This window comes from Haplochromis burtoni, unplaced genomic scaffold (genome assembly GCF_018398535.1).
Source record: "Haplochromis burtoni strain Fernald_Lab_line unplaced genomic scaffold, NCSU_Asbu1 Contig_44, whole genome shotgun sequence".
Classification (NCBI taxonomy): domain Eukaryota; kingdom Metazoa; phylum Chordata; class Actinopteri; order Cichliformes; family Cichlidae; genus Haplochromis; species Haplochromis burtoni.
The window spans coordinates 1,491,683-1,504,067 of record NW_024582405.1 but is presented as its reverse complement, the minus strand read 5'-3'; the positions used below and the strand labels follow the sequence as shown (position 1 = coordinate 1,504,067).

The window sequence follows — 12,385 nt, the reverse complement described above, 5'->3', positions numbered from 1 at the left end:
TTCATGCTGTTTTTAACACTCCGACACCGACACTGGTCTCTCAATCTCCCGTTGGATAGCTGCAAGTTTCTCCATGATGTTATTTACCTTCAATTTCGTGGTCTTTTCACTCTTTTGCTCACAGAGCAGATTCTGAGACCGCACAACTGCAGCCAACTGATCCGCGATGTAATCCAGCTTCCGCCCAGAGGTGTTGTTCCGAGTGGATTCTTCCCTGATGTAATCCAATATACGCTCAGAGGTGTTATTCTGAGCCTTCACTGCAGCCGTTAGCGCCTCCAACCATGCTGCATTCAGTGAGCCCATTCTGAGAAGTTGCACCTCGTCCCATCGTTTCAATCCCAGCGGGCAGCCTTGGGGGTGTTTGAACAGCCAGTTCCGCTTTCTTAATTCTCTGATAAGCCAGGGCCAAGCCAGCTCCGATCAGCAAGAACCCTGTTATCATGGTTCCGAATAGGTAGATATCTTCAGCGTCCTCGATCGACAGTCCCGCCAGGCACACGATCCTCCATGTCTGCCACCCGTCCATCGTGTATCCGGCAGGGAAAGTCCCTCCAGGGCACTCGGGCTCTCCCGAGCCCAGACTTCTCGTTGAGAAAAGGGTGTCAATAGCATTCAGAGACCAGCTGATCAAATATGTTCCAAACAAACTGTTTTGTTATTGTGACTCCAAAAAACTGTGAACATTTATCAGGATCTGTGTATTATATTTAGTGATGCTCCACTAAGCATGTGTTTAGTTCACCTGTGTGACTCTTCATTCCTGTGGGCCCGGTACAGGATGATAAGCTGATACTGGAGGCGCCTTCATCCCAGCCCAGAGCCAGATCTAAACGTCAGCGCAGAGACACAGTCAACGACCTGCTGGAGCTGGTGGTGAGCATGTGACGTTTTAAGCACTTTGGCAGCCAGGAATGATGCTACTGAAGGACATAGGGAAAGTACAGAGCTTCTTACGCTAGTCTTTCAGATCCTGTAAAAGAACAGCACTGTTGCTTCACAGCAAACCCACACCGGGCTCTTTGGTGTGATGTTACCACGCGGGTTCTCTTCATATCAAATAACATGCTGGGTTAACCCTGCTGATCTTGGCACAGGACGTGCTTGCAAAAGAGTTTTTTATCTCAAGCTTTTCACTTACTTTCCATGTTAACACTCAGCAGTGAAAGAATATGGTTTGTGTTAAGCCTTCAGTAGGACAAGACTACATCAGAGTTTAAGAAGCAGATCCACTGAGTCTCATATGGAAGGAAATGTTTACAACAATGAAGATATAAAACAGAGAGAGAAGAGCTTTCAGCTCGGTTCAGCAGCAGTTTGTCTGTCTCCAGGTGAAATTTGGCCACGGCGAGTGGGTTGTGGGTTCGGTCTACTACTCAAGAAAAGACGACATTCCTCTGGCTATAATCATCCCGGCGGTGATCATACCGATGCTGCTGTTCATCGCCGTGTCAGTCTACTGCTACAGGTTAGTAGAATATGAGGTCAAATAGACAAATTAATTGTTGTGTGTGCCAATAAACACGCTCCCTTTTGCTTTTTGGGTCTGTAAACCAACAGGAGGAAGAGTCAGCAGGCAGAACGGGAATACGAGAAGGTGAAGCACCAGCTGGAGAATCTGGAGGAGAGTGTCCGAGATCGCTGCAAGAAAGAGTTCACAGGTACTGAGCCTCACCTGAAAGCTGTGAAGTCACAGGTCTGGTGTTTGTGGCGAGAGTGATCACTGAAGCCGTGTACATGTCTGTTATGAATTATTGTTTGGTTTTGATGGAAGTGTCTCAGCATTTTCAGAACTGTACAAGTCTGTTCTTATCTCTGGAAGAAGTGATGGCGGTGGAGCTTTAAAAGGTTTAAAAGAAGCAATGGACATTCTAAAAGCATTAACATTAAAAGAAGACATTCATCAATTAACTTACAGTATTGACACTGACTCTCTTAAAGACTGAACCCGGCTGTAAACTCTGTGTACTTCCATGTACAAAGCTGAATTTTGTCTGCATCTCGTCACCCGTTGGGTTCACAGATTGGAGCACATCACCACTTTGGCACTCTGCTGACCTCTGCCAGCGGAGGTCAGCAGATCGTGCAGCGCTTTGGCTCAAACATCAGAATCTTTCCATTCAGGCCTTCGGTGGAGCTTTTTTGGCTTCATCTGACGCCTGACAAGGAACTCTGTTTAGGTCAGCAGGCCCTGAAAGCAGGAATATTCAGTCAGGTGTTCATATTTATAAAGATGGAGGCAAATAAACACACTTTAATTAATGGACTGGTTCGAGAAAATCATAAAAATATGAGTGCTCTGATGAAGCTTTGAAGCCCATGGGAGGCTCAGTCTTCTTCCAGTACGTACAGAGGCGAGGTGTTTCTCCAGTGTGAATACGCCTATAATCTTTTCCCATTCTTGGTACACCACTGTGGTGTTGGTGCATACCGTAGCTGCTGCCATTTGAGTTTGTTAACTTCTAAATATCTGCATTTTGAACATCGTGGAAACTATAAAGAAGTTTGGCTATTCCATTTGTTTATGTTACGCTTCTTAATTACAGTTACAGCTTGTTTTTTTTCTTGTTTATATGTGAGAGCTGCTTAATTAGCTCATGCTGATTAATGGGAGTCTTCACATTGGTTTACCATCAGAGATGTGAGAGACGCACTAATGATTTTCATGGTGACAAAAGGTGAAATCACAAAGCGAAAAAACAAACATAAAGCGCTCAGGGTGACTGTTACCTACCATGAAATGTTCCTATAATTTTCCTGAATTTTCCTACACACAATACCACTTACAAGTTCTCTCCTATGACTATAACCTCTAACTTATTGATCTCTTCCAGTCTTTCAAAGCCTTTCCTTTAGCTGGAAAAGTGAGTACAGTCTGACTAAAGTTGTCTGCAGCTGAGAATAATCAGGATTGTTTTTGTCCTTAAGCTCTGGCCTTATTTATCAGGCAGGGATTTTCTAATGATCTAAGAATCCAGCGGTAAGCAGAGCCAATTAAGTCATGGACCCAAGTATGTTTCTGCTCCATCCAATTAAATCCGCTCATTCTAAATTCCAAATAACAAGCAGTCATAAAACTTAACAGTAGTTTCCCCATAAATGTAAGCCCCTGTTCTTTTGATAGTTTTAAAAGCCCTGTCGTGTCTCTGAGCCAAAGATTTTCACGGCCATGTCCTCCACAGCAAATTAAAGACCACTTTATACACATTTTAAATAGCAGCCACCTCGATTTGTGTAGTCTGAGGATGTCGCTTCCTTGAAGTTATAATTGGGACTGCTGGAAAAATGCATTGGAATTTGTGTCACATGCTTTGAGTGTCCAATAAGACCAAACCATTTGCATTTGATGCACCAATGCTGGAAATCAAAGTCTCTCTACATGAGTGCCATTGCATCTTGAGGTTCAAATAAAATGAAATTAGGATTTCATTCTAATGAAGTGAATGCTCTGCATATTTACAAGATATGAAAGCATGGAGACATGGGCCTACATTACCAAAGTTCTCTGAACGCCTCATGAAAAGCTTTTGAAAATGTAAATCAAATAAATTTTAAATAAAGAGAAAAAATGCAAGATGCACTGGTCCCTTCTTAAACAGTCAAGTGTGTGGACTTCACTAGAGTAGCTTAGCATGATCCTCAGTTCAAAATAATGCTTCTTTATCTTGTCCTGACCCTCAGTGAAGCCTTCAGTTTGTGGTGGCTCCTTTCTATTTAAGCCAGTTTTCTTCTGACCTGCGTTGTCAGCAATATCAACTCTTATTGACATCATACAGAGCCAAGAGTGGAAAAGCTGCCTGGAACTCTGTAACTAGAGCAGTACATAAACAGATTATTGGAAATGTGTGATCTAAACATTATTGTCGCAGTATATATGAATATATACATACAGCAGAAGAAGAAATTGAGAAAAGAATATTCCTTCTGCTTTAATCTATTTCCTGCACTACTTCTTGTTTTTAACATGTTTTCACATATTTTCTGATGGTTTTCCTTTTTGTCTCTATCAGATCTCATGATTGAAATGGAAGACCACACCAGTGACCTGAGCGAAGGTCGCATCCCCTTCCTGGACTACAAAACCTACACCAACCGAAATTTCTTCCTGCCCTCCAAGGACGGCGCCAATGACCCCATGATCACGGGAAAACTACAAATCCCAGAAGCCCGCAGGGCCACTGTGGCTCAGGCGCTCAACCAGTTCTCCAACCTGCTGAACAGCAAAACGTTTCTCATAAATGTGAGTTTGAAGATTTGAAGTGGATTTTCCTCTTTCTCTTATTCTTCTTCCAGCTCAGTTTTTTTAAATTTTCCTGCTTATTTTTCTGTCTTTGTATCTATTTCTTATTCATGTATTTATTATCATTAAATTTACTGTCATATGTGTAGTTTATCCACACGCTGGAGAGACGTCCAGACTTTAACGCCCGGTCTCGGGGTTATTTCGCCTCTCTGTTGACGGTGGCGCTGCACGGCAAACTGGAGTATTACACGGACATCATGAGGACGCTGCTGCTGGAGCTGATGGACGAGCATGTGCAGAACAAAAACCCCAAACTCATGCTCAGGAGGTGAAGACAGGACAGAGACTCGGTGGTTTATTCTGTGAATGTCGTAGTGATGGAAAAGTGATCTAATGTCTCCCTCTGTTTGTGTATCTAGGTCAGAGACAGTGGTGGAGAGGATGCTTTGTAATTGGATGTCCATCTGCCTCTATCAGTTCCTCAGGGTAACACTGATTTTCTTTTTCACTTACTCCGTGTCACACATTCCTTTCCTTCGATTTGTTTTTATGTCCTTGTCTCTTCGATCTGTTTCTCTTTCCTGCTTTTTTCTGCCTCTCCTCTTTGTTCCTCAGTTATAATTGACTCTAATAAACTTTCCTTCCTACTGAAAGCAGATCTTAAACCTGTATTTTGTGCTTGGTGTGTGTTTTGTTTTGACCAATTTGGGATTTTTGCTGTTTACTCTGACAGCAGCTGCAGATACGCTGTGCATTAGTTTCTATAATTTAACACACTCATAATAAACACAGTTCATGCTTCAGCTCCAGAGAAAGTTTACACCACGGACATGCTTTATGTTTTCATAGAGACCAGCAGTTGTGCTGTGAATGAATTTATGACCCAAACTAAAAAGTTGAACATATCCAGAGAGTTCAAATTCAAACAGCAGGATACTAAATCTGAACAACAGGAAACCCACAAGACAAAAAAAGAATAACAAACTGCCTCTCACTTTTCACAAAGAAAACAAAATGTGAAAATTCACATAAAGAAAAAAGATCTGTTCAGCAGTTCAAAAAGCAGAAAAAACCTGTAACTAACAACTAAAATAAAGAAATGTCTGTTGTGACTGACACCCTGACAGATCCAAAGCTTCCACATAATACAAAAGGGTCTGCAGTCCTTTTTCAAAACTCTTTTGTTTGTCTCTCATTCTGTATGTAATGGGTTTTTTTGTTTTCTTTTTCTTTTTCTTTTTTTTGGAGGGGGGGGCAGTTTGGCATAATTTGTCAGAGAAAACTGACAAATTATAAAATATAAGTACTTTAATAATTTCAATAGTGAGAAAACAACCTTCTTTGTCTCCTTTTTATATTTAATAAACCTTAAATTCTACTATTATGATGAACACAGTTAATAAAAATACAGTATAAATTGATATTTAACTTTAGTAAACAGTTACACTTGTGTGTGTGTGTGTGTGTGTGTGTATATATATATATATATACCCTAATATACATAGATATATTTTCTTAACCAGTTATCCAACTCAGGGTTGTTGGGAATGCTGGAGCTTTTACCAGCTGTCAGTGGGTGGTCAATTCCCCAGTCTGTCGTAGGGCTAGCACACAAACACAAACAGTCAATATTGAATCAGTAATTAAAGGCCCGTACAGTTGTGATCAGAAGTTTACAGCTACTCCTCATGGGCATGAGTGGTGATTTTGGACTTTGTGCAGTGTACCAACCCAGAGCGTGGTGCTACACCACCATCCTTGACAGTTGGAACAGTGTTCAAACATACATCTCATCATTGTGGCGAAACATAAAACTTTTCTCAAAGACATTTAGATCATCCGTGTGTGCAGCTACAAAATTTCAGTCGACCTCGAAGGTGTCGATTTCAGGGCAGCTCAGATTTTTCTCTCAGCGCACGGTAATGTAAAACTCTTTTCCTGTGGGCAGTGACGCTGTTGTCCAGCAGGCCTATTTCTCAGCATCCTAACCAGTTTCGTATCATCCGAGAGTGGCAGTTTGGATCTTCTTTGAGACCTTGGCAAAGTAGTGACACATTTGTGTAACTTGTACTTCCGGAAAGTTGTTTTTAACTGATCATCTTGGAATCTGCAGTTATTAAGACATGGCTCCAAGAAACTTTGTGTAAATCTGCCAATTGTCTTTCTCTCATGTTCACTGGATTCATTGGAGTTTTCCATTGTTCTTAGTATACAATCAATCAAAAAACATTTTAAACACAAATTCAATGGTCATGTTAGGGTCAGTGGACTGCTGGGTTTTTACTACTAGAAATCTTTGGTAATCCATAGTAAATAGCGCAGATGAGAATTATGGCTTATTTATAAAAGAACGATACTAGATTTTTATGAGACCTTAACTCTTTTTTTTTTTAAGACGTTGATGTCTCTGTTTCAGGACACGGCAGGAGAGCCTCTGTACAAACTGTTCAAGGCCTTGAAGCACCAGATTGAGAAGGGTCCCGTGGATGCCAAGATGAAGAAGGCCAAATACACGCTGAACGACACGGGACTGCTGGGAGATGACGTCGAGTACTCTGTGCTGGTCAGTATGAACAAAAGCACCGCAGTGTGCAGTCTTCCTTCACACACACGTTAAGTTGGAGAGATTATGTATCTCACCGGTTTGATAGCAGCAGCAGCCAGGGAGAGGGAGGTGTGTCAGTTGTCCATCAGAGCAGACCCCCAGCTCCAGAATGAGTCATGCTTTGGGTCGTTGGTTGCGTAATGAAAACAAGCCTTCACTGTGGCTCCACTTTTACCTTCTTGCATCTTCCCGGTGTGTTTGTGCTGTCAGACTTTGCAGGTGTTGGTGCATGGGGAGGGACCAGATGTGACTCCGGTGAAGGTGTTGAACTGTGACACAATCTCCCAGGTGAGAATCTTCTTCTATTCTCAGAGTTAAATTTTTTTTTGGTCGTTGTCGTCAGGACTGTTTGATCTCTGGCTGAGTTTTAAAACGAAGAGAAGCTTTGCTGTATCTTTCCCTGCCACCCTGCACTTTGTCCTTAAAACTGATCGAATGTCTAGAATAGTTTGAGGTAGTTGCAAAACTTCTGTCTGTCGATATTCTGCAGCTAATAAATGTGAATGAGATATCATTGTCTGTGTTTTGAGTTGACATTATGGCAGGTGAATTTGTAATTTTGTGCTCTGCAGGTGAAAGAGAAGATCATCGATCAGGTGTACAGAAATCTGCCGTATTCTCAGAGACCAAAGGTGGAGAGTGTTGCACTGGGTAAGAAACAAAAACAATCATTAAGCAGCTAGGAAAAATACAAATTATTGATTATTACACCCAGCGTTCAGCATCTTAAACTCCTGGGTTACAACAATATTTGTGGTGGTGGGGGTGGAGTATATAAAGAATATTTAGCTTTTTTGACCTTTAGATAGACCTTAAAACTATAATGTCACCTAAATAAGTCCTGTTTTCCTCACGTGTGTCCTTTCCTGAGCTGCACACCTCGAACAGCTGTCAGTCTACAGATCAGATTACTATGAGTGAATCCAGTAATCACTAAACTAGAACCTGTTTTACAAGGTGAAGTAGACTAAAACATAACAAAAAGTGACATGATCATGCCACAATGTTAAGAAACTGATGGGAAAGTCTATCCACGGCACCATTATCCACAAATGAAGAAAAGTCCCGGGAGTGACTGGCCGACCAAAATTACTCCAAGAGCTCATCCATGACTCATCCAAGAAGTCACAAATGAACCCAGAACAACATCTAAAGAACTGCAGGCCTCTCAGTTAAGGTCAGAGTTCAGGATTCAACAATAAGAAAGAAACTGTGTAAAATGGAAACAATGGGAGAGTTCAAGGAGAAAAGCACTGCTGACCAAAAAGAACAGAAAGGCTCGTCTCATATTTACCAAAAAACATCTGGATGATCCCCAAAAGTTTGGGGGAAAAAACTGTGGATTGGCGAGACAAAAGCTGAACTTTCTTTATGAAATTTGAGTCCCGTTACATCTGGATTAAACCTAATACAGCATTTCATAAAAAGAACATCATACCAGCAGCTAAACATGGTGGTGGTAGTGTGATGGTCTGGGGCTTCTTCACTGCTTCAGGACGACTTGCCGTAGGAAACATGAATCCTGCTCTCTACCAGAAAATCCTGAAGGAGAATCTCTGGCCATCAGTTTGTGGCCTGCTGAGGTATGATCTGAAACATACCAGCAAGAGCATCTCTGAATGGTTAAAAAATAAATAAAATTTAAAGGGTCTAATCTATGTTAGTCCAGCAGGCCGTTCATGCTGGAAAACCCTCTAATGTGGCAGAAATAAAAGAATTCTGTAAAGAATGTGAACGACTCATCGCCAGTTAATGATTCACGTTTGCATTTCACTGACAGTTTAAGTACTGCAAGGAGAAAACAGGTCATGCTGGAAAAAAGTGTTTCTTTCCCTTTAATAGTCCCTCCCTCCAGATACCACACACCCAGATGTTTTAACTTGATTGTAAAGATTAAGCATGAAGCTGCAGTGATGTTTAAACAGGTCTGTCAGGCCACTAAAAGACTACAAGGCTTCTATAAGGGAAGTGAGACATGCTGTGAATAAGGATTAGCTGGATTTCAGGGTTGACCTTAAATACCCCGTAGCATCCTGAGACAGAGAATTTCATTAATCCCACAGAGAATTCCCACTGCAGCTGAATCACATATAACAGCCATTCTAGTGTGTGCCGTGTAAACTTTCAAACAGTTATTGCTGGGTATGAAAGTACAGGAATAATTCACCACTTCAAACAGGAAGTTTTAAGATGTAAAGCTCTTTTAATATTCAGCAGCATGTGTCCTTTCTACGGCTGCATTTCCATCCACTGCAGCAGAGTTTTTATCCGGCAAACAGCTGGAATTTCACAAGATTCAAAACAGAATCCATTTTCTTCTCCCCGGACTTCAGTAGGTTGTAATGCTGCTGCTATAGAGGTGTGATGACAGACTGATGATAATCATTTGATCTCCTGCTAAGTGCTTTTCTGAATGTGAGTACCTGCCAGAGTTTTTCATCCACAAACTTTTCAAAGATGGCAAAAATCGCCTAACCACATGTTAACTATCGCTGACTTGTTCGTTGGGTCGGCCTGATGGGCGCTGCATTCTGCTTTTATTGATTGTTTTGCTGTCAGGTAATTGATGACGCTGTGGGCTTTTCAAAAGGTCATTTGGGAGCTAAATAGGTTGGTTGTGGACTCTGTTGTTTATTGCTTGTTTGCTGCTGACAGGCAACCTGAATATGTTTACAAAAATGTCTGAATTAAGATTGTACCGACTCAGCGGGTCTTTGATTTCATTAGTTCTTAGTACATTAGTGTTTGGGCCTTCTACTTTCTGTTGAGGAAAGTTTTGGGTGTTTTTGTTGCTGTTTTTTTTTTTATTTTTTGCTGTTAGCGAGCGATTACAAGTAATTCTGGTGATTGGCGGTTAAGTGTGCCTCAACCTCACCCATCCAGGTTGCCGACATGTTGCAAACTATCTGAATTGGTCTGAATCGGTCTCTTTGCAAAAGGGAACTGGACTGGTTGCCTGTCATTTTGTAGTTGGATGGCCATTCTTCGTCACCGTGACTATTTGTAGAATGATTTGACTCTGAACGTTTTAGTTAAAAGTGCCAGTTTATGGTAAAAATAAATGGCCTGTATTTATATAGCTAGTCCTTAAGGACCCCAAAGCGCTTTACATATCCAGTCATCCACCCATTCACACACTGGTGATGGCAGCTACATTGTAGCCACAGCCACCCTGGGGCGCACTGACAGAGGCGAGGCTGCCGGACACTGGCGCCCCCGGGCCCTCTGACCACCACCAGTAGGCAACGGGTGAAGTGTCTTGCCCAAGGACACAACGACCGAGACTGTCCAAGCCGGGGCTCGAACCGGCAACCTTCCGATTACAAGGCGAACTCCCAACTCTTGAGCCACGATTGTTTATCACAATAAATAACTCTATTATCACAAATGAACTGCATGTAATTGCCGATTTGAGTGCATTCATTCACAAACCCATAGCAGACTGTTAGCAGGCTGCCTCAGTCTTGATACCACTTTATCGCCATCTTGGTGCGCCAACGTTGCTTTGAAGACGACAACTGATTGTGAGACCAAAGCCATTTTCAAAGTGACCATTTCCAAGGTAACAAGATAAACTGGCATCAGTCTGCCTCTTTCTCTGTGGAGTATTTAGTCTTATGTTGCTAACATGGGAATCTATCACGGCCAGGCTGCCCTGTGGTCACTTTGGTTTGTCGATCAGTCTGACTGATGGATCATCCAATCAAGATTTTTATGGGCATAACTTCCTTTTTCTTAGCTGTGTGTAAGAAACCATCTGAACCATCCGCAAGGTGTAGATTTAAGCCCAGGTACTTTGGACCTATCCCATCCCCTATCAGAAATATCCAATACTGGGCAACCTATTGAACACAATAAGTGTTGAGAGGAGTGATGGTAGGAGCATATCCCACTGTACCTACAATGATTCACACACATGGATCAGGTTGGCACACCATCACTTTTATGCTAAATTACATGTTAATTTCCTTCTGCTTGTCCCTGCAGAGTGGCGTCCCGGCTCCACGGGTCAGATCCTTTCTGACCTCGACCTCACATCCCAGAAGGAAGGACGCTGGAAGAGACTCAACACACTGGCTCATTACAACGTGAGTTCCACCTGCTGCACATGCCTATTTCTGCCCTGTGTCGTTTCCCCTTTTCCTTCATCCTGCTGAGTGTCTTATTACCAAACACTTCCTGTCATTTCCTGATGGTTAAACTGCTGTTTGTTAAAGATGAGGTCAATTGCAAGCAAGCACAGCGATGCCACACCTCCCACCGCTGCTGCTGTGATCCTGTACAAACAAGGTTAAATGCATCTCCGTGGACTGAAACTGTCCTACATGCAGTGGAGCGGTTTAAAAAGTCCAACATCACTCAAGAATTACTTGTTTGTCTCATGAGGCCGTCAAATAAGAGAAAACTGTCCCAGAAATCCCTGAACTGAAGTCTTTACTCATCAAGATGAAGATTTACACTCATCACATGCACTGAGGTCATGAATGCTTTGGTAATACTGGGTAAAAGTGTTAATGTGGCATCATTTAAAAAAATATTTTTTTATATTATTAGATGAATAATATTATTAGTGTGTTACTGCCCATCCAATGCAGGACGCCTGCAGACGAGACTCACAGAAAAAGGATCTTCTCCTAAATCAGTTCAGACGTTAACCTTTTATCGTGTTTTATCCATCTGTTTCTTAAGCGCTTATCCGGTGGGGCTGGAGCCCAACTCAGCTTTCACTGGGTGAGAGTCAGGTTACATCGTGGATAGGTCGCCAGGGCTAACTCGGAGAAACACAACCATTCACACTCACGTTCAGCACAGTGTAGAATCACCAGTTACTTTAATACACATGTGGACTGTGGAAGGAGAGAACATGCAATCAATTAACTTTTCCTCATCTATCCTAAATGTATCTATTTTATTTACCTTTGTTGTTTCTTTCTTGGACTTGTCTGTTTTTATTTTGGTCAAAATGTTTTTGCACAGCAATTTTAATGTAGATTAGTGCCGTTCAGCACCAGTGCAGTTATTGATTTTCTTTTTCACATGTAAACTAAAGTCATGTGAAAAACTAAGTACACCCTCACCTGTTCCATAGGAATGTTGGGGTCCTGAGCAAGTCGGCGTTCCCTCTGCGCTCTCTGGGTGTTTTTAATCATGTCTGTTTCTCTGTGTTGAGCTGAGCTCTTTACTTCTGCACCAAAATCACCAACAAGTGGAAGCGTAGAGAAATGGCGAGCCTCTCGAGACTCGTGCTGCACGAAGACCAGCAGGAATTAAAACGCCAGTCCAGTCCACTCTCCCTTCTGACATTTAAGGAAAATTTGTTTATTGAGAACGCTGCAGTGAGACAGAAAATCATCACTTCCCTCAATTTCTAACCGATTTCCTGTCTTACAGGTTCGAGACAACGCCACGTTGGTGCTGTCCAGAGTTTTGCACACACAGTCTTTCCACCAGCACCAAGACAGCCATGAAGAGAGTACGTCCACACACACACACACACACACACACACACACACACACACACACACACACACACACAC

The 12,385-nt window shown here is 42.2% G+C and overlaps 1 protein-coding gene across 2 annotated transcripts in view; it reads left to right on the top strand.

Moving 5' to 3' along the window:
- plxnb2a.1 (plexin b2a, tandem duplicate 1) overlaps window positions 1–12,385 on the top strand; it is a 231,616-nt gene that overhangs the window by 211,818 nt on the left and 7,413 nt on the right. For both annotated transcript variants that reach the window (XM_042220154.1, XM_042220153.1), the window contains 11 exons: window positions 781–876; window positions 1,332–1,468; window positions 1,561–1,661; window positions 4,011–4,240; window positions 4,390–4,571; window positions 4,663–4,729; window positions 6,660–6,806; window positions 7,059–7,136; window positions 7,421–7,499; window positions 10,836–10,936; window positions 12,240–12,321. In XM_042220154.1, the coding sequence (XP_042076088.1) occupies window positions 781–876; window positions 1,332–1,468; window positions 1,561–1,661; window positions 4,011–4,240; window positions 4,390–4,571; window positions 4,663–4,729; window positions 6,660–6,806; window positions 7,059–7,136; window positions 7,421–7,499; window positions 10,836–10,936; window positions 12,240–12,321 (1,300 nt within the window). The remainder of the gene's footprint in view (window positions 1–780; window positions 877–1,331; window positions 1,469–1,560; window positions 1,662–4,010; window positions 4,241–4,389; window positions 4,572–4,662; window positions 4,730–6,659; window positions 6,807–7,058; window positions 7,137–7,420; window positions 7,500–10,835; window positions 10,937–12,239; window positions 12,322–12,385) is intronic.